The sequence below is a fragment of the Aspergillus oryzae genome, chromosome 4 (assembly GCF_000184455.2).
Source record: "Aspergillus oryzae RIB40 DNA, chromosome 4".
Classification (NCBI taxonomy): Eukaryota; Fungi; Ascomycota; class Eurotiomycetes; order Eurotiales; family Aspergillaceae; genus Aspergillus; species Aspergillus oryzae.
In genome coordinates this window covers 200,827-227,036 of record NC_036438.1, presented here as the reverse complement: position 1 = coordinate 227,036, position 26,210 = coordinate 200,827, and the positions used below count along the sequence as shown (strand labels likewise).

At 48.4% G+C, this 26,210-nt stretch overlaps 6 protein-coding genes and 1 non-coding gene across 7 annotated transcripts; 5 read left to right on the top strand and 2 right to left on the bottom strand.

Moving 5' to 3' along the window:
• Window positions 1–867: 867 nt before the first annotated feature.
• On the top strand, window positions 868–1,593 carry AO090012000091 (uncharacterized protein; the record flags this gene model as incomplete). The annotated part of the gene is made up of 1 exon (XM_001727108.1): window positions 868–1,593. The coding sequence occupies one exon, from the start codon at window positions 868–870 to the stop codon at window positions 1,591–1,593; it is 726 nt and encodes a 241-aa protein (XP_001727160.1).
• Window positions 1,594–2,567: 974 nt separating this feature from the next.
• AO090012t00001 lies at window positions 2,568–2,639 on the top strand. The gene has a single exon. It is a non-coding gene; the product is annotated as a tRNA-Arg (tRNA).
• A 2,196-nt stretch (window positions 2,640–4,835) lies between these two features.
• Window positions 4,836–5,774, top strand: AO090012000090 (putative endo-1,4-beta-glucanase; the record flags this gene model as incomplete). The annotated part of the gene is made up of 1 exon (XM_001727107.1): window positions 4,836–5,774. One exon carries the CDS (start codon window positions 4,836–4,838, stop codon window positions 5,772–5,774), a length of 939 nt encoding a protein of 312 aa, XP_001727159.1.
• Window positions 5,775–8,226: 2,452 nt separating this feature from the next.
• On the bottom strand, window positions 8,227–8,606 carry AO090012000088 (uncharacterized protein; the record flags this gene model as incomplete). The annotated part of the gene is made up of 2 exons (XM_023236314.1): window positions 8,227–8,405; window positions 8,450–8,606. 2 exons carry the CDS (start codon window positions 8,604–8,606, stop codon window positions 8,227–8,229), a joined length of 336 nt encoding a protein of 111 aa, XP_023091248.1.
• A 3,309-nt stretch (window positions 8,607–11,915) lies between these two features.
• On the top strand, window positions 11,916–17,342 carry AO090012000087 (uncharacterized protein; the record flags this gene model as incomplete). The annotated part of the gene is made up of 3 exons (XM_001727105.3): window positions 11,916–12,207; window positions 12,268–16,622; window positions 16,695–17,342. 3 exons carry the CDS (start codon window positions 11,916–11,918, stop codon window positions 17,340–17,342), a joined length of 5,295 nt encoding a protein of 1,764 aa, XP_001727157.3.
• A 731-nt stretch (window positions 17,343–18,073) lies between these two features.
• Window positions 18,074–18,792, top strand: AO090012000086 (uncharacterized protein; the record flags this gene model as incomplete). The annotated part of the gene is made up of 2 exons (XM_023236313.1): window positions 18,074–18,609; window positions 18,726–18,792. The coding sequence occupies 2 exons, from the start codon at window positions 18,074–18,076 to the stop codon at window positions 18,790–18,792; spliced, it is 603 nt and encodes a 200-aa protein (XP_023091247.1).
• A 2,452-nt stretch (window positions 18,793–21,244) lies between these two features.
• AO090012000085 (putative MFS transporter) lies at window positions 21,245–24,200 on the bottom strand (the record flags this gene model as incomplete). Its single annotated transcript, XM_023236312.1, has 4 exons — window positions 21,245–21,539; window positions 21,605–22,663; window positions 22,715–22,877; window positions 24,176–24,200. 4 exons carry the CDS (start codon window positions 24,198–24,200, stop codon window positions 21,245–21,247), a joined length of 1,542 nt encoding a protein of 513 aa, XP_023091246.1.
• Between the last annotated feature and the right edge of the window lie 2,010 nt (window positions 24,201–26,210).

Below are 26,210 nucleotides of genomic sequence, written 5' to 3'. Positions count from 1 at the left end.
ATACCCGAGTCGATCGTTTTGGAAACGATCAACGCAATTGGGCGATGTGGATGCTCTCGGGGTACAAGATAGTAAGCCAAAGGAACAGCGGGTGGCAAAACTGTAGATTAGGGCCTTGATATCAGTGGCTGTGCTTCATGGTGAGGCTACCAGACTTCATTCTACTGGTCGTTCGTCGACACTTGTGGGGCACGGTGCAATTAACTGTGCGATAGTATATGACTATCCCCCATGCTACTGATCCCTGGGGAAAGCTCGTCAGTTTTGCTCCACTTCACCAGGTTTCTGAACGTCTGTCCAAGAAATAAGGCCCGCAGTGGTCTGAGTTAACGTTAAATCATGGCCAATGACCCGACGTCTTGGGTCCACGACCGATGATCGACAGGAACATTGGCCCTATGTCTCAGTACGTACGTTCTTCAGCATGAAGTTAATTAGATTAACCTGCGGGAATTATTGTCTCCCACACGCCAGCTATCTGCTGCTGCCTTCCAAATATGGGGTGGACATTCAACTAGCACAAGATCCTTTAGCCTTGGACTGTTTTAAGAAGCTCATCTGTTCCCGGGCAATCTTCGGAGAATTCCTTCCAAACGAGACAGAGGGATCGCCTGTCAATCTTCCGACACCCCATGATGAATGGCACGTCAGCTATGCCGAGAGTGGCTCCCGATTCGGAGGTATTCATTTGATCTTTGGTCCGTTTGGAGTTGCAATGAAAGGTACACACTTCCCTCGGCGAGGTTCTATATAGAAGCCTCGTTCCCGCCATTGACCACCCTCCCTCCGACTTGTTCTCTCTCTCCAAGCAACCTTCTCAGTCCCTTTCCATACTTCCTCAACAATCAAGTTGCTCATCTCGACATCATGAAGGTGCCTTTCGTTTTGCTGGCCTCCCTGTGTGCCAACAGTGCCCTCACTACGGCTCTCCCCGCCGATCAAGTCTCCGCCGACAAGGCCATCCTCCTCCTCGGTGACGGCACCACCAAGGCTGTTGAGAAAAAGGACCTTGCATCTCATCTCAACGGCATCTCGCTCGAGCCCCCGACCGACAACCTCCCCCGGTCCTTCAAGTCCGAAGGCTTCACCGGTCTCCAGAAGCGCGGCGATGCCCAGTTCATCATCCCTCTCCCCGATCAGGAATTCCTAGGCTGGGACATCGCCATGTCCCCCATCACCCACGCCAACGGCGCCCCCGCAACTGTCGCCATTGCCGCCGGTCAGAGCATTGCCAACAGTATCTCCGTCGGTGCCTCTTTCACTGCTACCGTCGAGAAGTGGCTCCAGATTGGCGCCAGCGTTAACTACCAAGATACTGTTACCAACACGCTTACCGGTACGGCTACCATGACGATCCCCATAAACAAGTGGGGTGCTATTGTTAGCAACCCCTTGACCCACCGCCGCAGAGGCTATGTTTTCAGCGGTGCTCCTGGCAAGGCTCAGTACGAGTACTTCCAGGCCGACTCGTTCGACCGCAAGAGTGTCTCTTACCAGCAGGCCAAACTCGACTGGGTGCAGGGTGTGATCACCACTTGCCTGGGTGACGGCTACCCTCTGAAGATGTGCAATGGACAGGGTGAGCTGAAATAGACAACTTATTGAGTGGCCAGTTATGGTTTTGGAGATGGTTGGTACTCATTGGAGGACTTCTGGGATAATAGCTCGGGCGTCTTCCTATTAACTGCTGGGCATGCAGCACAATCACACATGTCGACTCTTTTGTATGTATACTTAGCTCTGCATAGATGTCTTTTATCGTTGGCTTGGGGTAGAGATTGCCAAAGAAATGTGATACAGAACTGCCGCATTCTGTTCGACTTAGCATAGGGCTTGAGAATTGTAGCTGGTATTGCTCGCTCTGAGCGCAAACGCATTACTTGAAAAACTTCCACTAGGGGTCTCAAAAAGCCCCTGTAGCTACTAGAAATCTGATATACCTGTACCCCTTTCAGCGTCTTCCACTCGAGCCTCGATCAAAACTGCCGAATTCAGTTATTGCTCTTGCTTTGTAGAAGATGTTCAAACCAGACACTAATAACTCGAAGCTGCATGTTTATATGTGTTTATCTAGTCCTCCAATATTTGCACGCTGAAGTTTTTTTTTTTTTTGGTTTTGGTTTTTTTTTTTTTTTTGAGAGAGAGAGAGAGAGAGTATGATTGTGAGATATTACAGAATGCAATCCATGGTTACCGGCAAACTGTTTTGGAGGTACAATTCTTATCTCGATCGAATGATCAATAAGTCGATGCAGCTGTAAATATATATCTCAAGCATGCTATACTCCAAAAAATGGCAAATACGGCCTCACATATTATACTAGTACCTTCTGGAATGACCATAAAACGAATTGTGTCTGGAAACCTCGCCAGAGGCGACAGAAAGACACAGCAAATGGTCAGTGGTGGTCTATGAAAACTTTTGGGACGTCTCAGACGCACTTCTCTCAGCAATCTATGCCAAGAGCATTTTACGATATCGGAACAAATTTGAAGCGCAGGCAAATGACAGCATATTTTTAATTTTGGTTGATTTTGACGATTTCAACTTCGAAATCACAAGAACTGGCCGGCTGGCCCAATGGCAAGGCGCTTGACTACGAATCAAGAGATTGCAGGTTCGACCCCTGCGTCGGTCATTCTTTTTTGTTGTTTTTCTCCCCACTTCTTTTTTCTGCATTGCATGCCATTCTTCTCATTCTCTTATATTATTTTTTTCGGACATAGTAGTCTTGTTATCCTAAGGGTACCCTCTGTATGCCTTTTGATACAATAACACTTTTGCAGAAACACAAAACCTTCCTTCGACATACACAATATGCAACCACCGTAACACATCAATACCTTTTCCATGGCATGTATAACCCTATGTTATTATTAGTAGTTTAGATGGTGCCATCGTCTAACAATGCGATGTATGTCTAGTCATCATGAACAGTTGCTCTTACTGTATGAAAACCTTTACGTATGCGTTTGTTTGTAAATTGTTGTAATATCCACTTCAGTATACAAATACCCACGGGACAGCCAACTAGCACTTAGGGCTTCTATCGTTGATGTGTTGAATATATTCTAGTCACACGCTACAACAACCACCAACATTGACCTTTTGGTCAACCAACGGTGAGCATGCTGACTACTGTTAATGATGAGTGGGATTCACCCATATATGAGATCGTCATGAAGATCTTCATTCTTTACATATAAATCCTCTCCTATATTCCTTCTAGAAGTCGATCATTACTAGAGATATAACTCCCCTTTCCAGATCAGGGGTTCGTAGTTCGTACGAGTAGGATGATCATAGTTGCACAATCTTATAGAAAGCCGAGGATCTATGGGGCTAATGAAAGGGGAAGAGAAGTGTGTTCATCTTCTGTGGCTGAGATACCGTACCTATGCCTCTTTCAGCAATACGATAGAGTATAGACATGGAAAAGGGGGCATTTCCGTGTCTATTTGGGTGCGGGAATATTTAAATGGTGGCTCCATGAACCATACAGTATCCACACTGGCCTTAGCAGTGTGTGAAGGAGTGACTCAGAGTATTTGAGTTGGCCTCTATACCAGGCGTTTGTTGGGGTCTAACAGTGAAGGCCTAACGCGTCAGTGAGGTTATCGCACCACAAAGATATCTTGAGTCGGTTGTTGATACGTATTAGGTGAACATGGGAGTTCGAATCTTTGGAAGACCCAAGTGATCTAGCATAGAACTACATAGACTGAAGTGGAGTTGTCTTCGGCAAGCTGCTTGTGTGTATTGTACATATGAATCTGGGCTGTGGAATCAATAGTATCTCCACCTCTGCCCTATTAGCAGGATAAAGTCCTGCTCTTTCCTCTGGCTTCAGATATAATATGAGCTTTGGCATCTCATAGTGGAGCCAATAATTCTAGAGCACCAATGAAAAGACATTAAGAATCCTCATAGAGGGCTCTCTTGGCCCGGGCTCGGACCGAGGGATGGTCTTGAGAGAATAAGGTAAAGATTAATATTACAATGCAATAATTCCCCGTCTTGGCTACTTATTAGAGGCGGAAGAAAACAAAGCTGGTATAATTCTTCGGCAACCTTTGGGGTTTTTGCCATGTCTACACACCAGCCAATTCGCGGATTCTGTGAGCCTGCCTTCATGATGGTGTGACAGTCAACATGGACATGAAACAACCTTATGGAGTGAGGCAATCCCGGCAATCAGGGTTTACATTCTAGCGACAAAGCACACTAGGACTGCAGGAGGGATAATAACGACTGTTCTTAGTTAGACCATCTCCACTCTTGTCGCGGCTAAGGGCTTTCAAGGGCGTGAGTGGTGGATCCATGCTACGGATAATTTCACCCCCAAACTGACTAACGGGGATCGGCGCCAATTTAAATCAATCTGCTACGCTTAAACTCCTGGCAGAGTTGGTATCTTCGGGGGAAGACCCGAGAAAACACCCTATTGTGTCGATGCCCACACTCATAGGTCGTTAATCATCGTATATTCTCACATTGATTACTTCGGCGCTTGTGGAACCGCAACGTCTGGTGGCTTTTCTTCGGGTTATCCTTCCAGAGCACGCAAGTGATGGGTCATTATGCATGCAGAAAATACCAACGGTCGTTTGAGGTGTGAGATACAGGGTGACGGTTAGATACACCTTCGTGATTTAAAAAGGACAATGGACTCGCTCATTCTTCTCATCCATTTAAGCAACCGGTCTTTGTTTCGACATCTTTATTCTCTGCCTACCCGGCTAAACTATTACATTCGTTGCGCTGGATCGCATCTACCATTCTTTCACTACTTAGCTTCGTTCATTGACTGACATTCTTTCTCTGCCTTGACAAAATGCATCACATTCAATCCGCTTCCCTTTTGACGGCCCTCCTCTCGGCCACCAAGGTTGCTGCCCACGGCCATGTCAGCAACATTGTGATCAACGGCGTCTACTACGAGGGATTTGATATCAACTCCTTCCCCTACATGGGCGAAAGTGCTCCCACTGTAGCCGCCTGGACCACTCCCAACACTGGCAACGGCCCTCTCGCCCCCGATGACTACTCTTCCCCCGATATCATCTGTCACCAGAACGCCACCGCTGGCAAGGGCTACGTCGAGGTCAACGCCGGAGACCGCATCAGTCTTCAATGGACCCCATGGCCCGAATCTCACCACGGTCCTGTCGTCGACTACCTTGCCCGTTGTGAGCCCAACTGTGCCTCGGTTGACAAGACCTCTCTTGAGTTCTTCAAGATCGATGGTGTCGGTATTGTTGATGGCTCCAGTGTCCCCGGTGTCTGGGGTGACGACCAGTTGATCCAGAACAACAACACCTGGCTCGTCGAGATCCCCAAGTCGATCGCCCCGGGATACTATGTCCTCCGTCACGAGCTGATTGCTCTCCACTCCGCCGGCACTGAGGGTGGTGCCCAGAACTACCCCTCTTGCTTTAACCTGAAGGTCAACGGTGAGGGTACCGACAAGCCCGCTGGTGTCGTAGGAACCGAGCTCTACACCCCCACCGGCGATGGCATCATCTTCAACATCTACCAAACCGTCTCCGAATACCCAGTCCCCGGCCCTACCCTCTACTCCGGCGCTGCTACTGGAGTCACCCAGGCCGCCTCCACTGTTACCTCGACCGGCACCGCCCTCACCGTTGGCGCCGCTGCTACCACTCCTGCCTCGGGCTCTGGCGCCTCCTCCTCGGCCGCCCCATCCTCTTCCGCTGCCGCTACCCCCTCTTCCTCGGCTGCTCCCTCCTCTTCTGCTGCTGCCCGCCGCTAAGCGTTGACTTCGAAGGGAAGACATCATTAGGGCTCAAATATTGTGTGCGCCGAAGGGAAATCGGAATGCTTTAGAAACCTGTATTATAGATTCTTTCCGTGGGCTCATATGAGCCACGGCCTCAATTGACTACTACTGTTGTACTGGTCCAACATATCCTACACGCGTATTGAATTGCTTGCGCTCTAAACCTTCGTACGAGTTTTCCCTCTCGTGAAGAATACCATGATTAATAATTCACTGATAAATTCTCTGACGATCTATGTACTAGGCCCAGTGGCGAGATAAGTCACCACACTCAAGCTAACATATTACACAATGCGAGGGCATCTTCCTCTATGGTAGTTGGTAGTAGTAGTGGAGGCAAGTTACATCGCCATAGCTAACTGTCAATCAAGGGAGGAATATCAAAGAGTAGTTGTTGCGACGCTCTTTGCATTGTTTAGGGTCTACAACGAAAATACCCTCGATTGCTTTTGTTAATGATGTAAAACGGAATGTCAGCCAAGGATGATATGTGACCCTGGCGTCAATAACTATAACTTCGTGTATACCAGTTCATGTCCATTACTTGCAGTGCTCATTCATGACGTAACACAAGGAAAGATATAGTATTAAGACTGACGAGATATAGTAATAACAGAGTTACTGAGGTGGATGTCACAATACCAGCCAACATTCAACAAAATTGTTTCTCAGAACATGTTATCCTCAGAAGAGCTATATACAATGGGTTGTCCCCAATATAAACATTATGTATGTGACGTGAACTCTATCCTATACATATGCCTCAATCACGCGAAGCCTTCACAGTATTTAGAAAGTAGCCTTCCCCAGATTCTCAGCCCAATTCTCCTCCTTAAACGGCACATTCGCCTTGACAAAGTCCACAGTCTCCAACGCATTCTTCGCAGGCTCTGGCAAACTCTCATAAGCAATCAGCGGCTGGGATCCACCAGCCTCATTTGTGAGACCGCACTGGTGGTTCACAGGCCAGACACTGTAATACTTGATCAACGGATGTGTTTCCTGAAGCGTGTAGCCATCCGTCGAGCAATCCCATTTGCCATGGCCGGACGGACACACGGCCAGGATGTTGTCCGCGGATGTCTTGGCCGGGTCGGAGATCCAAACGATCACTCCCTCCCAATCGTGGCGGTGTCCCATGCCGGGCGCGGCCTGGTCCTTGGGGAAATACCACGAGTACATGAGGGCGTACTTGTCACCGGACTTCCCGCCCCGGACGTAGACTTGTCCGTCACTCTTGGAGCAGTCGCCGTCGTTGGAGCCCGAGATGTCGAGACCGCCGCTATATGTACTTAGTATGCTTGATCCTATAGTTATAGGGAATACCGTCTGTCTTGCTTACTTGGTGTTTCCCTGAGCATCCACGGCAGGGAAGGGAACACAACCATTAACAACTTTCAGCAACGGCTGATACGCCTTGTACACATCGCCAATAGCCCCAGAGGGAACTGTCTCAGGGAATCCCACCACCTTGTCATGATCGATGGACTCTCGACGAATGAGACCGCCCTGGACAAGCTGTGACAGCGCAGCGGTAAGGAGAAGGAGTTTCGAGAGCATATTGAAGACTGTTTGAGGCTGACGATCAGTCAATTGACCGACATTGTACCTACAAGACGCCCGTTACGCTTTATACGAATGACCGAACCATTCTGCATAGTTCGTCGATCCCTATTCCATCGCGCAAATAATTCTCCGACGTTATGCCGATCACATGCGGAAGAGCGCGATATCCGACCAACCGAACGATATCAGGACCGTGGTACCTGGAAGGATCGTCAGTGGATAAGTCAGGGTCTATCGGGTTGATCCTGTTCCTGGCTTGGTGGGGAGTGGGCTCTAGGTTAATATGCCAGGCGCCGTTGGATTGACTGAAATCTAACGTATTTCTTGTCTCAGGTCGTTACTGTCCCCTCGATCGCTGCCAATCGGAGGAGACTTTTTGTAGAACTACCGCGTCTAGTGTTTAATAGTTTGTTTGTGAGAGTGCTACTGCGCGATATGAATGTAATCCATGTCCTGTCGCAATGTGTTAAAGACATGTCTACCGCGCCGTGCGCTTTTTTGTGCCTATTGTGGCAGCTCTTATCTTTCAGAGATTTTAACTATTCAAGTATATAAAGCGCTTAATGCGTATCATGTTATGCAGCCATCCCTGCTAGTCTATGCTCTGCGTGAAGGATTCGGGCTCGCAGTGCTACATTGCTTAGTTTAGGTAAATACGCCCTAAGCTGCAGGCCTAGAAGATTAACAGTAGGCAGGCTCGGGCAAATTAAGTTATGTCACCACATTAATTAATCTGCTATGGAAACTATACATTATCGCCAATAGCATACAACCAAGCGACCACGCAACGGTTTTAATGTAAATCACCCTAACCATTCACCTCCGACCCAGTGGATCGTGGCGCAATCAGTCCGGTTAATTAGGACAAACAGGTCAGGAAATCACCCAACTTGTTCAGCACCTCTCCCTGCACCGCAGCATTCGCATCCCTCTTGTTCGACGCATTGCCCACGGAGATACTCACGTAGCAACCCGAACCCGTGACCTTGGTCTCAGTCGGCAGTCGCTTATCGTTACTGCAGGTTTCGACATCATCGCCTGAAAAAAGCGGCACAGCGGTGTAAATGCGCGAGAGCACAAACTTGTAGTCGTCGACGCTGGCGCAATCATCCACCTTGGGGAAGTTGACGTTAAGGTAAACGTCCTCGGGGAGGTAGGGAGTGCCGGCAGCCACGACCTTGTCGACGACCTTGGTGGCCAGCTGGGCGTAGATCGTAGCGTACTCGGGCGTGGGATCATCCCATGCGGTTGCAGAACCGCTGGATCCGGAGAAAGCGATTGCTGGAATACCCGCGTCGTGTGCGGCGTAGCAGGCGGCGCCTACGGTGCCGGAAATGGCGTTCGCCACTCCCAGATTGGCGCCGACGTTTGGACCGGTGACGGCCAGGTCGGGCTTGCCGTTGAAATAGGTGGTGGAGAGGTTCTGGATACCATATTTGATCGACGTGACGGGGTACGAGTTCACGTAGTTCCAGCGCGGCTGGGTAGCGTTGTTTCCCACTGCGGGGCTGCCTTCTGGGCAGCTGTCAAATTCGCAGGCTTCGGTCAATACCGTAGGGTCTGCGTCCGAGGAGCCTAGATGTGTAATTGGTTAGATCCAGTGTGAGTGGCTGGGTGAGTAAAGGGGAGAACATGCCTGTTCCGCTCTTGTTTTCCGCTGGCGCCGAAATCACGACCGAGTGACCATCCGCGGTCAAGGTGTCGTAGAGAGTCCGGATGTTCTTCTCGGCCCACCCGTCGTCGTTGGCGGAAATGATGTTCACAGCCTGAGCTGCAAGGGGCAGCACAGCGAGAGTGAGAGGGAAATGCATGGCAACGGTTCGGATACGAAAGGTAATTGTTCAATAGATCTCATCGCGGAAAAGACGTCCTTTATATAGGACTTTCTTTCAGTTCATTTCTCATGTTGCGAGAGTGAATGAGTACTTTTCCAGTAAATATTCCGTCGCTGCCGAAAGAGACGATCATTGACAATTAGGGCAAATCGGCAGCTGATCTCCGCCAACAGGAGGAACACGTGCTTGCCCGCAATAGATTAAATCTGTTAGCACGACGCGTTATCCATCAGGTCTCCTCCTGGATGTCCAGTGCCATTGGCTCGGCTAGAGCTAAGTACCTGACTGCCTAGAGGTGCCCCCCAAATGTACCTGAAAGTTTCTGCAGGAGAACATCTGAGCGTTGCATGACAGATGCATCGGTTGGCCTAGAAGACTGCATAGAGTTATACAACCACCGGGCACCAGGGCACCAGGGCACTGCTCTTCTTTGATGCATAATTTGTGGAATATGGCATATGTACTACATCTCTCCTTTCTCTTATTTTTGCCTGATTTTTTTTTCTTCCATCTCCCTCATGGGAGCTTTGCACCGTAATCTCCAATAGAGACCATAGCTTAGCCACACTCCCCCAATCAGGCTATATCAAATCCCATAGTATGAAATCTATATTAAATTATCCCACATGTTCCTGTTCATCCCAACTATTTGCTCGGCAAGCCGATTGTGCTAGTCCTGAACACGCAGGAAACCCGTTGCGAATACACTATTTGAAGGATTCCCGTCCAACCTCGGTCTTGGCCTGGAGCCATTTATATTGCCATAACGCACTACAGATTCGCCCGGCTCCTGGCTTGCCAATCTGTACGACTCATTTGACACTCTAATCCTCGAAAGGTAGCGTTAGGGGGTGGAAACCTCTTCTTCGGTGATCTTCCGACTCCTGTAGATTACTTTAGTGCTAACGGATGAGGTGGGTTTTGAGTTTGAGCATATTAACAGGGGCCTAATATAAGCAGATTTTTATCTAATATACTTGGCATAGCATGTGTTATTAAGTGAGCTTATAGGTTTCGTCTTGGTCCTCCTTGGCAGCTGGTGCTAGGCGAGTGCGCAGGAAAGGGGATACGATTGCGCTGAAAATAGATAGAGTACACATGAGATTACCAGGATGTTGGAAGGATTCGTAAGACACCTGTTTGTAGAAGGCGCAGACTGAAGTATTGGTAAACTGATTAGGCCTTATAGACTGGCTCTAGGAAGGGTAGACCTAGGTGGGTTCCTCTAGTCCAGGATGTCTGTCTCACGCTTTTCCAAGAGACACTTGAGTCACAGCATACTCAATCCGACTGGAGGCAGTTGTCCTTAGTTCAAGCTTATGGTATATACGTAATAGAGGACCGGATGTGCGCGGATAAAATGTATGATGCGGGGTGTGGGGAAGAAACCTTATATGGGCGATTGTACCAGAAACCAACATCCATCCATTGTGGTCAACACTCATTTAAAACAGGATTCGAGTTGGGAATGCTTGAGGCAGCTGAATGCCAAATTGTACTCCGGAGCTAGATTCGGCGTCTAGAGCTATGTAGTGGACCATTGGGGTAAGTCATCACGGGTTCAACTCGGTTCATGATGTTGGACCATTCATTCCCATACTATGGAAGACATGATGTCGTCACACTTCTAGAAAAAAGCTCTGAATGGTTCACCGATTGTCCAATGATCCATCAATATCCTGTCTTTATGGATTGGTGGTGAGGTACCGATGCTATCATCCAGATGACTTCCGCTTGCGTGCACTCATCTGCGAACACTCTCCTCATTGATGATGTCAACCGAGACCACCACATATCCCAACACCTGGTTGACAAGACCTGGATCTTCAATGAAAACCAATCTGGCGCACCTCTCAGCTAATCAATCAACTACATTCTTCTTACATGCGCGAACTCGGTATTTTGAAAGAAGGGCCGCGTTGAGTTGAAATGTCGGCAGAGGTCGTTCTTCCCACCGCCGGGTATCCGTCCTTCCGGCAGGACATATTCCACAGTGCGATCTCCGGAACGGGGGAGGATGGGAGCGCGGGTGACGCTCGAAAGCTGGATGCCCTCCACCGAGCTAGTGATCAAATCGCCTCCCGAGTGCGACCTCAGCTAGACGCTCCAGCGAAAGAAGTGTTCGACAGTGTACGATCGACGACAGATATCTTGGACGGTATCGCAGAGGAACGATTGAGGTTTATGCCCGAGAATGGCAGTCAACTTGATCGAGCTTTTAAGCATGCTGTAGTCCTAGTGGGCCGGTTAGAGCAGCTCGCGCGACTGATGGCGAGTTTCACATCCGGAACCGAGCGCGCAATCCGACTAATGGGGGGAAGTTTTCTCTTGCTTCTGCAGGTGCGTATTCGGATAGGTGCGGAGGTTCTTCGCCGAACAAAGTCCATTAACTTGTAGACAGTGTGGCTCAGAACAGGCAAGACTCCTGGCCTCGTTCTTCCAGGTATTCCATAGATTCGCAGTCGAGTTGTCGCATTTTAGGAACAATCTGGAAATTTTGATGTCCGACACCGTTGCTCAGCAAGAGCTTGTTGCTGCATATGCTGAGCTATGTGGCCTCATTTGTTCAGCCAGTGTGCACTATTTTCAAAAGGCTGAAGGCGCCTCCAAGGCTTTCGATGCATCCGATTTACAATCACGGTTTATTTCACAGATTCAAGCATTCCATTCCCATCGTATCGCGGTTAAGGAGAGGCTTTGGAGTAGGCTTATCATGGGCGATGTCAGTGTAGATCCGTCAGAAAAAGTGCAGGAGATATGGGAATACTTGTCGATCAAGGATCGCGAAGCCTCGAGGGCCCTGTCGGCTCGTTCACCTCAGCCGGCAGAGTACACCTGCGAGTGGTTTGCCAATAGACTTTCTCAGATACGATCAAGCGAGAGTCAATTATTTACGGTAACCGGTGACACGGGTACAGGGAAGACTGTTTTATCTGAGTGGATCATCCAGCAACTTCAAACATCAACCGATCCACAAGACTATGATGTGGTCACATTCAGAGTTTGTGAGATACAAATCCCAAGAAACTGGAAAGTGTAACAACAGTGAACTAATTATCGTGCAGACGACGATATCAGCGCTACTACCGGTCCTATAGGATTGGCGAAAGGGCTACTACTGGAGATACTTGGACGACAAGCAAAGGATGGAGACCTGCTAAGGGCTCTGGAGCACTCAATGAGCCTCCACTCATCCGGGGCTTCCAGCAAGAGTGTGGAGGACTCTTTATGGAGGGCTTTAAACATAGCCGTGAAAGAAACAGGCAAAATGATGGTCATCGTCGATGGTGTCGACAGTCTCAACGGGGATCCCGAGGTTATTCCACGTCTCTTTCATCACTTGCAAACGTTGGTTTCACAAAGCCCTTCAATTAAAGTGATTGCCTTGTCCAGGCCCCTGCATGGCGTACCTGGTGAGGCCTATCGCATAAAGATCGAGCCAAGCCAGACAGCCGGCGATGTCCGAACAGTAGTTCGAAATGAAATTGAGTCCTCCGAAGTCTGCATTGGACTATCATTAGAGGACCGAGAAGAAATTGAAGGTGGCATTGTGAAGAAAGCCAACGGATGTTTTCCTATTGCGCAATTGGCAGTCGGTCAGTTGAGTGCCCTAAGAACTTCATCAGACATGATATCCTTGGTGCAAAAAATACCTTCCTCGCTTCAGGATATGTTGAAACAGACACTCAATTCGATAGACTTGAGCGATTGGTCGGCACGATCATTGTTGGCTTGGACGATCGTTTCCCACCGCCCCCTGCGAGTGCAAGAGGTTCGTTCTCTTCTGGAGATCGACACGAAAAGAACGGAGGTTGTACCTCGCGTGGGCAACGTAGAAGGCGACATCCGTCGGATGTTTGGATCTTTTATTACAATCGAAAACGAAATAATTTCTTTTAGATCCCCTGCTCTCCGACAGTTCCTTATCAATCAGGCGAAATCAGCCGCTAGTGACAGCGGCAAAGGAAAACTGCCTTTGACCATGAAGGAGGCACATTCCGACCTCCTTACACGATTATTGGCTTATGTGAAGCTCAGTGTAACTGATGAGGTAGAGGTGTCCACGACGTCATTAAGCCAGTCTGCCCAACACAGATATTTCGACCAATATCATCTTCTTGAGTATGCGGCAAGGTATTGGACACTGCACTTCAGGTCTTCTCAGATGAACGAGAAGGAAAGAGACAGCTTCAAGGTCACCAACCTATTCAAAAGGAGCTTCCCGGACTCCGTTTTGCTCGCACTGCTTGAAGGTGGCTGCAATCAACTGCAATATCTTCCATACCAGGTGCAGGAGCTGCAGGCCTTTTCCGTCCAACTTCGTCGGCAGCTCCTCCCAGACCTTTCCCTATCACTGTTGCAAAGCTTAATCAACGCAGCGCAAACCTCACAGCAGCTCGAATCTTTTGACGCTATTGACTATTCATATGAGGCGTGGAGAAAGAGCAGCTCCCTCTTAGGATCACGCAGCATTGTTACGAAATTTAGCGCCGAAATCTTCATTGACGCTGCATCACAAAGAGACTCCAAACACGAGGCATTTTTGCACCATAAGGAAGAAATACTAGAGTATCTGTTGCAGGCGTCAAAGGAAGAACTTGGGTTTTCAAACGATATGACAATCAAATACACACAGATGCTGCTCGATCACTACGCCACCTTAGAGCGCAAGGAGTCTGTGGGGAGGTTATCCAAAGAGCTCTTTGAGATGAGCATTGCTCGATATGGTCAACACTCTCAGGAGATGGAGAAGATGACCCAGCACATATACAGACAACTCGAAAGACTTTCTATGTCTGAAGTTACTGCAGAAATATTGCAAACCGAGCATGAATTCTCGAAACAGAGTTTAGCTGTCACCGATCAACGTATGATCGATTCAACGTTGCAAATGATAAAGATTTACGAGGAAAGCGAAGAAACCTCAAAAGCTGATGCGCTCTTCATGGATACTTGGAGAAAGCTTCTAGCTGTTGAGGATACGTCGGGTACTGTCACCAAGCAACAAGCAGAGTTCACTATGAGGTACGCCGAGTATCTCGAGCGGCACTCTCGTAAGGGCGAAGCAGAGTCTGTGACCAGCGCTGCATGGTTCTGCTTGAAATCTCAGCTCTCTCGCTTTGACCAATTAAGCTCAACCTTTGAATTGGTACTCGGTCATATTCGGAAGATGAAATGGGAGGCGCTAGCTCAGTCCGCCATGGAAACATTGTGGGAATATCGCAAGTCCCAGAAGCAAGCCTCACATCAGCTTGTTCAAGTCACCGCGTCGTTAGCCCAGACTGTGCAGCAGTCCAGCTCTACCGTTTCGTCAAGTGAGGCGTCGATGTCTGAGGAACAAATCGACTTGATTCATGAGATTTTGGAGTCTGCCAAATCGGCAGGAATCCAGTCATCCGATACTACGCTAGCATCAATGAAGGCCGCTAAGCAGGTGGCGTCTTCTTTGATGGAAAGGGAGCAATACGCGGAGGCTGCTGGTGTATATCGTCGGGCTCTGTCTCATCTCTGCTCCGAGATTGACAGCAAGCCAACGACGATCCGGCTCACTGAGAATGTTGATGAAACGGTCCAACTAGCAACAAGCCTCGCGGAGTGTTACTTCAAGGATCTGCAAATCGACAAGGCGGCACTCGTTTATCAGAACGTCCTAAATGCCGTGCTCTCTTCCGATGAAACTGACACTCATATGGTTCGATCCACTGCGAACAGAGTTATCACGTTTTACCGGACCATATACCGCTTCGTTAAGGCAATAACCACATACGAAGCCTTATATAAGAATATTTCGTCGCGCTTAGGGAAGACCCAGAAGCAGAGTATTGAGATCTTGTACGAGTGGGGGGACCTAGCAAAAAGGTGTCACCACAAGCAGGAAGCTGAACAAGCGTATCAAGAGATATACAACAATCTTCGCCACAACGGTCAGTTAGACTATCGAGCCATTGCCGCTGCTCGTGGTCTAGTAGCAATTTACGAAGAGACTGAAAGGTGGACAAAGGCAAAGGGGGTTTATGAGACGCTGTGGTGGACAATTTCCAGCGGCGACAGGAACCATATGCTAAACAGTGAGCTTGTCGAAGAAGTCTACCAGCATTACAAGACGTTGTTGGAGACAAAGCTGGACGCAGATATCGTGGAAATTCATGATCTGGCAGCCAGCTATCGCAAGATGTGCCAACGATGGTATGGAACCTATAGTAGACAGAGCTACGAGGCAACACTTTCTTTAGCCAAAATCTCTCGGGGGGATGAGAGATACCATGGCGAAGCAGTGGAACTGTATGAGACAGCTCTTCAACAATACGAAACCTTCTCTGAGCGACCGGAAGTGACCACAATGGACATGAAACACTGTTTGGCTGATCTTTATGCCCGCCAGTCTCGGACCACTCACAAGGCTGCCACACTATACAGAGAAGAATATACTTCGTCCGTTCAAGAGCATGGATATGCGTCTCGGGATCATAGTCTTCCGCAGTTGCGGAAATTACTAAAATTACTACATCGACAGAACAATAAAGTCACTCGCCAAGAGCTTCAGGAGACGCTTGAGAGTAGTACTGTGGCAGCTTTCGAAGAGAAGATCGATAGCCAGCATTTGTACACCGCGGCTGTCGAGCTCGCGAAAATGTACGTAGATTTTGGATTGAAGGAAAAGGGGGTCCGACGTTCGAGAGAACTCCGCCACCGACTCATCAAAGAGGCGATGGAAACGAAGGGGTCTCATAGAGCAACTAGTTTCGTCGTCGCTTTCGAGATGACTCTGCGAAATAATTGCAATTATGCATCCATAATTGCCGACCTGATGGCAGAGATTCAACTCTACTCAGCATTCCATCACGCCAGAAAACAGAGAGGCTTCATCCACACATTCATTGCTGGCATCCGCTTGATGAACTTCCAAAGCCTCAATGGTTGGACTGAAAACGCTAACGCCACCGATGCAGAATTGTTCCAGTTGTTTACTGAGCGGTTCGCTGGCATTGAGACAGGCAAGACCGTTTTGCGAGAGTTCTATGACATCTGCATCTCGCAGGCATCCCAGGGAAGCCTAGTGAGGAGATTGACTCGCGTGATCGTCGATAATGTTTATCAAAAGCTGACTACCGGCGGTTTCCGACCGGGGTATAGCCACGCCGCCATACTTCACGAGTTCGTCAAAGATTCCGGTGGATTTCAGGATCAGGACAGTACTCGAGATGGCGTCAAACTCTCCGAGCATCTTCTTGTGCAAGGGTCGCGAAAATGCTCCGATCGTGGACTGAGCGGGAAAATGCTAGTACTCTCTAAGACTATCTTGCATGAGATTATCTCTTCTTATCATGAGAAAGGGGTGAATCTCACGGATTTTGAGACCACAGACCTCAACCAACTTGCAATCTTGTTAGGTGGCCAGAGGAATTTTGAAGATCTAGAGGTGAATATCTATGCCCATCAACCCCCTCTATTCTCTTTTTAGTCGTCTTCTAAAACGCTAACACATGCACAGTTCCTCCTGAACGAGTTGTGGTCCTCTCGTGTTGTTCAAAAGACCTGGTCTTCGGATACTATAATTCTGGTGGGACGACGACTAGTCGAGGCTCGCTTCTCAAATGGTCGGACCACGCAAGCGACTCAGCTATGCGGGGGCTTATGCTATAATGTTAAGCGAGTCTGGGGTCCATTTGATCGAAGTGCTCTGGAGTTGACGAATCTGCTCTCGGCTCTCTACACTGCCGAAGGTGATCACGTTCGCGCGATGGGGGTACACGAATCGGTTCTGCGCCAGCTGCTCGAGGACAGCACGGATATCAGGCTGTCGGAGGCGGTTGAAATCGCCTCCAAGCAAACGGCACTACTCCAAAGATGCTACCAGCGCAACGGCGGCTGGAGCAAGGGGTCGGGGAGGTACGAGAACATGTTCGACCGACTGAATGAGAAATTTGCCAAAGAGAAGAAATGGACGGCACGAAATCCACAACACTGGACGGTCAAAGAAGTTGACAAGCTGGGTGTTTGGGAGGCTCCACATGATTATGGATTCCTCATGGCCGGCAAGGGCACTACACATCAGAACCAGCTGCGCAAGGCCAGTGAGCCTGACATTGAAACCTTTGAAAACAAGCACCAAATTGGGAGGGCTCAGGGGGTTTCGTGAAGCTCGGAGGAGAGTTTGAGCTGGATGCAATTACCCGGTGCCGTGACTACTTTTCGAACATGGTTAGATCTAGGCGGCATATTTGCTGTCCCGTTATATTAAGGAGTATGAAGTTGTACAGAAGTTGCACGACGTAGTTATCACATATTAGTAGTTGCAGTTGCAGTAGTACGAATGGAAGGTTCCACGTCAGATAGTCACCATATGATGAATGGCACGAGGCACTAACCGGAGTCGTCTTTTCTCTCCCCTTGACCAATGACGGAGGTCCAGGTCGCCGACTGGTGGCGTCCATGCGATAAGCAGAATGACGGACGTCTGATTGGGTTCCGGTTATCCGGGGTATGTATCTCCAGCCAATCAAAACCCTTGCGGCATTAAAAAGGGGGGTTCTTCATGACGCAATTGGCTGACCCAAGAAGTTTTCCATAAACTTTACCTGACTTCGGTCAGTAACGGTACCTTCCATTGCCTGTAGACTGAGGCTTCCATTCCAAGCCTGAGGAACTAAGATATTCTCGCCGAAAGCTTATTCCTGACATTTTTGGTTTTAGTCCCCGGTTCTTTCCCCCCTTCCTTTTCCCTACCCATTCTTTTTCCTTCGTTCTCCTTTGCCACTTGAACCCGTCTTCCCATCCCAACTCCGGCTAGATACATACATGGAGAGATAGCGCGATCGTACAATCGATCAAGAGAAGAGAAACACCATCCCATGTTCGTGTTAAGAATCTATGCCACGCTTCACCCCCGAGAATGACGGCACGGGTTTAGCGCGGCAACTGACCGATCCGCTCGTCGCTCAATATGTCTACTCCGTCTTCATCGCTCTCGCATGGTGCAATGCCCTTGAGCTGGTGGTCCTCTGTCTCAATACCTTCAAGCGTTATGGCGGCGCCTACTTTTGGAGTCTCTTCGTGGCCTCCATCTCCATCATCCCCTTTGGCCTGGGATACCTCCTGAAGATGTTTCATATCACCTTCACCAACGGATATCTTGAGTTAGCTATCACAGATATCGGCTGGGTGGGCATGGTCACCGGTCAATCGCTTGTCCTTTGGTCACGTTTGCACCTCGTTGTTCACAATCGCAAGGTGCTCAAGGGCATTCTTTACCTCATCATCATCGACGGCGTCCTCCTCCATACTGCGGCTACCACGCTCGAGTTTATGAACAATGGTCTTTCGTACATTCACAACGTGACGGTGGCGTTTGGTATCATGGAACGAATTCAGGTGGTGTGGTTCTGCGTGCAAGAGCTCCTGATCTCGTCCGTATACATCGTGGAAACCGCCAAATTACTGCGGCTGGACCGCGGAGGGCCGTCGCGCACCATACTCATGCAACTGATCATCGTCAATGTGGCTATTATGGTGCTCGATCTAGCGGTGGTGGCAGTTCAATTCGCGGGCTATTTCACCCTCCAGGTCACCACAAAGGTGTTGGTCTATAGCATTAAGTTGAAGCTGGAGTATATCATTTTGGGACGGTTAGTTGACGTTGCACATATCCGATCGCAGCCAGCGACTCCACGATTTCGATTTTAATCGCGTGCGGAGTTCTATGGACATCTAAAACCTTGTTGAAGAAGTCGGTCCGTCGGCATGTCACCCCTCCGACATTCCGGGTGGCATGCCAGACCAAAATCTCACCCGCCTTAACGCCGAGAAGCTCCGACGGGGAGGAGTGGGGTCCATTCTGATGTTATATATTGCAGTGGCAGCACATCCTCTTTTACAACCACATCATTCCTGCGTCATCAATTGACTGACCATATCGTCACCTCGCGACAATGGCATCCTTGCTAACCGCCGTTGGCCTCACTCAAGCCCCTTTGTCGACGCCCATCCCTAATTATGGCCCGGGCTTCCTCATCTTCCACTTTGCGTTCGCCTATGGTGTCCTCTCCTCGCGTACCCTCAAACAGTACTACGGCATCGACCATCAAGAATCTCCCCGTCAGGACCTGAACAAGTACGGCGAAGCGGCTGTGCGGGACGGCAAAATCACCCGGAAGCAGCTCGAGATGCTACAGCGCAACGAAGCGGCGCATGCCAACTCCGTCGAGAACTACACCCTCTTCGTCGCAGGCATTACCCTTGCCACCTACGCCGGCGTACCGCGGACGACGATCAATGCCGCAGGCTTGACGTACACTGTAGCGCGAATTCTCTATGCGATCAATTACATTACTGTGGAACGGCGGCAGGCCGCTAGGTGGCGAGGCCTCTTTTGGTGGGTTGGGAATCTGAGCTGTCTGACACTGCTGTGGAAGGCTGGGCAGGCGCTCAGTAACTAGGTAGTCTCGTGTTTGGAAAACAGGTCATTGCTTCTGCGTTCTCAATAGACGCTAGCTTCAACACGTCGCCTAAATCCTAGAAGCCTGTAAATAACAGCTAATCTCCATAATAAAACAACTATGTCATGTATTTAAGTATCCAACAAAGTCAAGATATAATGATTCATTTGCTTAAACTATTCAGAGCATTCTTATTCGAATAAGATCGTATACAAGATCCTGAGATTACTCCTTACAAGCTCTTATTGCAATCTCTATTACTTTATATTCACTATGAATTTCTAACCTAATTTTGACTTCAGCGACCGCTATATATCTCAGGGGCCCTTTCGAACCTACATTCCTTACTATTCTTGACACTCTCCAGTCCAGTAGAGGCTATATAACCTGTACCACTGGAAGGGGATATCGATTGTTGACCGCCATGCCCTCGTCATCTGACGGTGTCCTGAGGAAGTGGCTTGGCCAATGTCGAAACGGCGAACATGATAAGTAAGCAAAGGCAGAAACTTCATATTGGCAATTCAAGCTTGGTGTGATAATTATCAGATCGAGAAAATGAATCGGAGAAGTGCTTGCAGAAAAGCTTCTTTGCAGTGGTCAGCGTTCATTTTATATATACGAACAATCTACTAATCCTAGGCAAAAGTTCACATGAGCTCAAGTCTGCAAATGTGGGGGAGAAGATCCTCAATAATTAGTGTGATATTGGACTCTAAACACAAAAGGTAATAGTTTTCATTGATCAACACCGAGCATCGACTGTGACTTGTGAAATTCTGCATGCTGTACATATCCTAGTCCAAGTCGAAGGTGCCAAACCCAGCTTGGGTGTTCTTCTCCTCGACTTAAGATTGCTACCACTTTGATCATCGTTGGTATGACTTCACCCGAGGATATGATATACCTACTTCCCCCACCGGCATCGAGATGAATTCTGTTGAGCCTCAAACGGAATATTGATAGAAAGATATGTACTCCAGTCCCAAGGGCATAACCTCCTGTGCGCTTGTCTTTTTGCCAGTGTCTATGTAGCTGGTCACGTACCGCGTCTGGCACGTCTTTATGACCCACCAGAACCCCACCTTGTTCAATGTGAGTAACCAGACGCTTTATGTTATGAGAATTGGGTGGCTTTTTCTTCTCCACTGGGTCCACTCAATTATGGGACCCATGCTGACATGTCGATGTGCTACATGGATAGGATGTCACTTATAATTCAAACTATATAAGAGACGATTTCAAGACTCGAGGACTGACCGAGACGTATAAGTAACGATAGGTCTATAGTGGTCTCCCTGTATCTAGCGTGACTAACTGGGTAGCTCAGTCTGGTGGTTATAGCAGTATTTAGCGACAAGGCTACTATTACTATGCTTGGCAAGCGTGCTGATTATAAGTGGCTTTTGGTCAGGCACTATGCCGTGTTCCTACATAGATTGATTTACCACAGCTATAGCCAGAAAGTCAATATGCTCTGATTCATATATCGTATGCGGTGTCACTAACAATATGTCCAATGCGTAAAGCAACTTTTTAAACTCATCTGTAACATATCTGCAAGGAGTTGTACCGTTATACCAGCCAAACGAGGTCCTTCATTGTCTCAAGCTTCCTCTTCCTCCTCTTCCGGAATCAGTCTCTGCCGTTCTTCGTCGTATTCTGCCTTCTCTTCCCTCCATCTTTTCTCCGCAATATATACAAAAGCCACCAGGGCTGCACCCACGATCAGGCCAGCCGTGGCAAGGAAGATATTAATTGGGATCGGGTTGCCGTGGAACGGGCCGTGCGTTAAGTAGTCCAACAAGTATTGGGCGAAGTTGACGAGACCGGAAAAGCAGATAATTGTTCCGTAGACTCTGCCAAAGGTTCCGAAGCCAAAGACTTTGGTCGCGTAGTCACTGTAGATGTCAGAATATTTAGTATTGCTGCTACGTAGATATATGACACAATCAGGTGTACTTACGACATTGCCGAGTAGTAGTATGGCCTTAAAAGAACGAAGAGGATGACGGTCAGATAGCCCGTCCACACGGTGGGAACAGAATTCAACGCGCCAGTACTCGTGGTCAGGAGCACGATCATTGCCAATGTAGCCGGCACACTGAAATTATCGAGCAAAAGCCCGATGACGGGCGTGAAAAGCACACCCCCTACGGGCAACGCAACATCAAAGAAGTCGTTGATCATTTCCGCCTGCCGTACTGATCGTAGCATAAACTCGTACTGTGATCGCACGGTCGCGATAAAGTAATTCATGCGCAACATCTGCAGGACTGTCATGAGAAGGATCAGGATGAACCAGGGTGTCTTCATCTGCGCGTGGGCCGGTAGACCATGCAAGACCCCCCATACCCGACTCGTTTCATGCCGCTCTTCCTCCCATTCCTGGCGTTGTTTGCGCTCAGCCTTGTCACCGAAGACTTTGTCAATCTTGCGTAGTTGATCCTTCCGATGCTTCGCGCGGTCCGTCCGGACCTGCCACAGCTCTGAATTGCTTTCGATTTCGGCGTCCGAATCATGGACATCCTGCGTGACGTCCTCGGCCTCTTCGATTTTGACTTCCAACTGTTGCGTGGTTTGGTAGTCGTGGGCCGGCATTATTGTAAGCAAGGCGATGAAAATACAAGCCGGTACCGCTAGGTAAGCCAGGAAAAACCGCTTCGGAGAAAAAGTTACTGGATCCTTCTCGTACGCCAGGCGATAGAAGAGGTAAACCGCTGCCGATGCATCGGATGCCCCCGTAACAAGCGCGACAATCGTTCCGGTATACTTGGGGAACGCATTGGCGATTCGGAAAGATGGGACAAAGATGAATGTGCCCCCCAACGCCAACATCAAGTTTGCCGCGATATACCCGTCCACGCGACCCGAGAAAGAAAAGGCCATGAGCAGACTACCAGCGGCTAAAACTGCACAGCCGATAAAACCACACCATCGAGAGCCATAGCGGTCGAGGATGGTGCCGACCGGAAGAGCGGACACATTTGCCGTGATAGAGCTGACCATGAAGAATAGATTTAGGCTGGAAACGCGTGAGACGGATGAATCATAAGCTGGAATGGGGAGAACGTACCGAAGATCTTGCGCTCTGCATACGTTGCCCTCCTTTGGCAACACCGTCTCGCTGCACAGGTTTTGGTACACGCCTTCACTGATCATCACCGGCTTCAGCGCCGCAAAACCGAAGACGATTCCGGAGGCGCACCAACAGGCCAACAGCGTTATAATCACCTGGACTTCACAGGGAGTCAGTGTCTTGATGTATCCAACTATGATATTTTATGCCTACCGAGTCGCTTCGCGGTTGACACTCTGTAAGCCGGAGTCGCCGCCTTCGTCTCCAACAGCTCTTGCGCGGGAGGCGGCGGTAAGACATCGTAGCTGATCTCGCGTCGGATGGGGATAGAGAGGATACTCTCCGTCTCGGCGACGTCCACACTATCCACTCCGTTAATGGAAGACACATGCTGCACTAGAGACATGATCCTGTGGTGTGAGGATGCGCAACTGAGGCGCGTTCAAGTAAATGAGAGGAAGTAATTGAATAAATTACATATTTTGTGAAGTAAAGAAAGAGTGTACGTGCGTATGTGTGGGAATATATGTTACATTGGGAGATTGGGATCGGTGGTACCTTCTGGAACGGTCTTCCTCCTTGAGGGGTGATTTGATTTCACCGCCTCGAAAACAAGGAATTGACATCAAACATTAAATCATCTTATCAATCTCACGACTCCACTCACCCGAGTTAGTTATATATCGCCGCATTTTAATGGCGTGGCAAGACTGAGTCTTTCTTTGGTCTTGATTTTGGTTTTTACAAATTCTTTCTTTCTCATTATTGTACAATTACTCCTTACGCAAACGGTTCTTTAGATCTATACCAAAAAAAAAAAAAAAAAAAAAAAAAAAAAAAAAAAAAAAAAAAAAAAAAAAAAATTGAGCTAAATAACGTACTTTCGGTGGGCTAAAATGAAAGGGTACGCCACAACAGGTGGATACGGATACTTCTGTACATATATATAAAAGTGATGTCATGATAACTCTACAACCATAGTTCAATATTTACCTCGTCGAGGGATACTCAGAAACCCAAAGATCTTTTAAGCAGGAAATAAAAGGGACTGAATCTAAAAACTAAGAGGAGCCGCGAAGGACATGGCTAAGTCGACCGAAAGTATAGATTCCAACTGGAGACGCAACACTGAGGTGGGCATCAGCGGGGTCCAGCCTTTCGGCTAGATTTCTACACACGGATACCCACACCATCACCTGATCTTTCTTCCCCATTATATGCACTGCATATATTTTTGTAGTTTTGTTGCTCTTTTTTTTTTTTTTTTTTTTTTTTTTTTTTTTTTTTTTTTATATGACATTGATTTGATAACATGACTTGAAAATAGGAAAATAGTTGACCCCGACTGCTACTTCCAACTACAGACCTACCAACCACTTTAATTCCAGGTACAAAGGATGTACTAGACGTCATACAATCTTGACGAATATGAATAGGGGATTGCTTTGGACATCTTACCCCATCGAGTCACACTGGACTCCATCACCAAGTGTGGTAGGCCATCCGGTTCCCGAGCAAAGGACCACGCCATTCATTTGCGCACTCTCAGAATAATACGGGACATTCCCTGCCGCATGGATACCCCAAGAAATATATCCCACAGCAGGAGGCCAACCCTGCTTTCGATCAGACTTGGGATTGGACGGAAGGTGTTCGGCAACTGTAGGGCGAATAGGAGTCAGGACCAGTCGCAATAGGATCGTCAAAGGACCATGCGAAGTCGCAGAGCCCACAGCCTTGCAATATGTCGTCAGGCACACAAACGTACCCGTCCCGAAAGTCTACAGTGTCTATCACTGTCCGGATGGACTCTATATTGAACTGGAGTATATTCGCGGCATGGATCTTCAAAGAGCCTGGCTTGCTGGCTATCTATCACCAGCGCAGAAGAAACAGATGGTCAGTGAGATCGCAGGTTATATCGAACAGCTCCGAAGACTAGAGCCACCGCGAAAAGAAATAGTGGGCTCAGCAAGCCTTGAAGGAGGTCTTGATTATCGTGTCGGATTCTTTCCCTCCGGCCCGTTTCTAACACATGAAGAGTTTCATTGTTTCCTTCGGAAAAATATCCCTATTGTGGACTCCACCAAAGCATTTAGCCAAGAGGTTAGCGATTGTCATTCTCGCTTTTATCGAAGTTGTTTTGCCCACGCCGACGTCTGCCCGCGAAATATCATTATAGACAATGGCAGAGTCGCCGCCCTTATTGATTGGGAGTTCGGTAGCTGGTACCCAAAATACTGGGAATATACCAAAGCGCACGACGTACAACTCAAAATGCCCGATTGGTACGAAGGGCTAGAATCTTCCCTAACAAGGTATGATGAGGAGCTGAAAGCTGAACGGACTTTCTAGACATAATGTGACCAACCTGGAATGCCTACTTATGTGTTCAACGCTTAACTTTGTATTGGAAGGGGCGTGGATAGAGAACGAACAAATGAAGGCCAGAGAAAGAACAGCGCGCATCCGAAAGTACCAGTCAGCTCCATCGGACAGTTGAAGACTAGTGGTCATAGAAATATGTACCTTATTTAGTGTATCCAGGGGTATACGCTGTATGACCTCTTTTCTTGGGATTTTCCTCGATTTTTCTACGATCTACTGTGATCTCGGTTGCACTGAAGCATCTTTTGAGATGAACAAGCTCCATTGATGCCTTAGGCAACCACAAAAGGGAGACACGGGACACGCGACCGCCTAAGCATCCCTCAATCAGGGCAGTCTCATCTGTTTCTCTCGCACAGAGTACAACAAATCGTATTTCTGGTGAAAGCCAAGGTGTAATCATTTTCGGCGTGCTCCGCTCTGGACGTACGGGCCCTTGGAGTCTTGGTTGCGACGCCTCCTGAGGGGTTCTTAAACCTAATAACAATGCAGCAGTGGTGACCTGAAACCGTATCCCCCAGAAACCATCGGGAAGTGGGCCAGCACCCTGTCAAATCAAGGTGGAATTGCAATCCATCACCCCTGGGGCGATGGGTGGTGAAATTTGAAGCCAAAGGATAAGAAGGAGTCAGGGGTTGACCGCAAATCATGCTGATTCTTGGTTCCGAATTGTAGTTTTCAAACTACATGGCTCAAATCCTCCACCCTTAAGTGTGTGATAGATATTTTTTTATTTCATATTATGTCTTTTTCTTCTCTTTCCCACATTACATTCTCATGGTTGTGTTGTTGCTGAAGAGATGTAGGGTTGCATCCGCAGGTGGCCAATCGGCGACATATATAGTAACGCATGGATGCCCATGTCACCACCCGGAAGGCCAAAGGGGAATCGATGATCTGAACGGTTTGGTATCTGAGTGACACGGTGTTTTCCCATGATCCCTTGATGCTTAATCAATAGGGATAGGCACGTCATGCGTGATAGGAATAATTCTACCAAGCAACAAGCACTCTGAGACAATGCTCGTCCACATCTATAAGATCTGGTTTTATTATGCCAAAAAGTTACCAAGAAGTCTAAAATCTAAAAATACCATGGAATCTA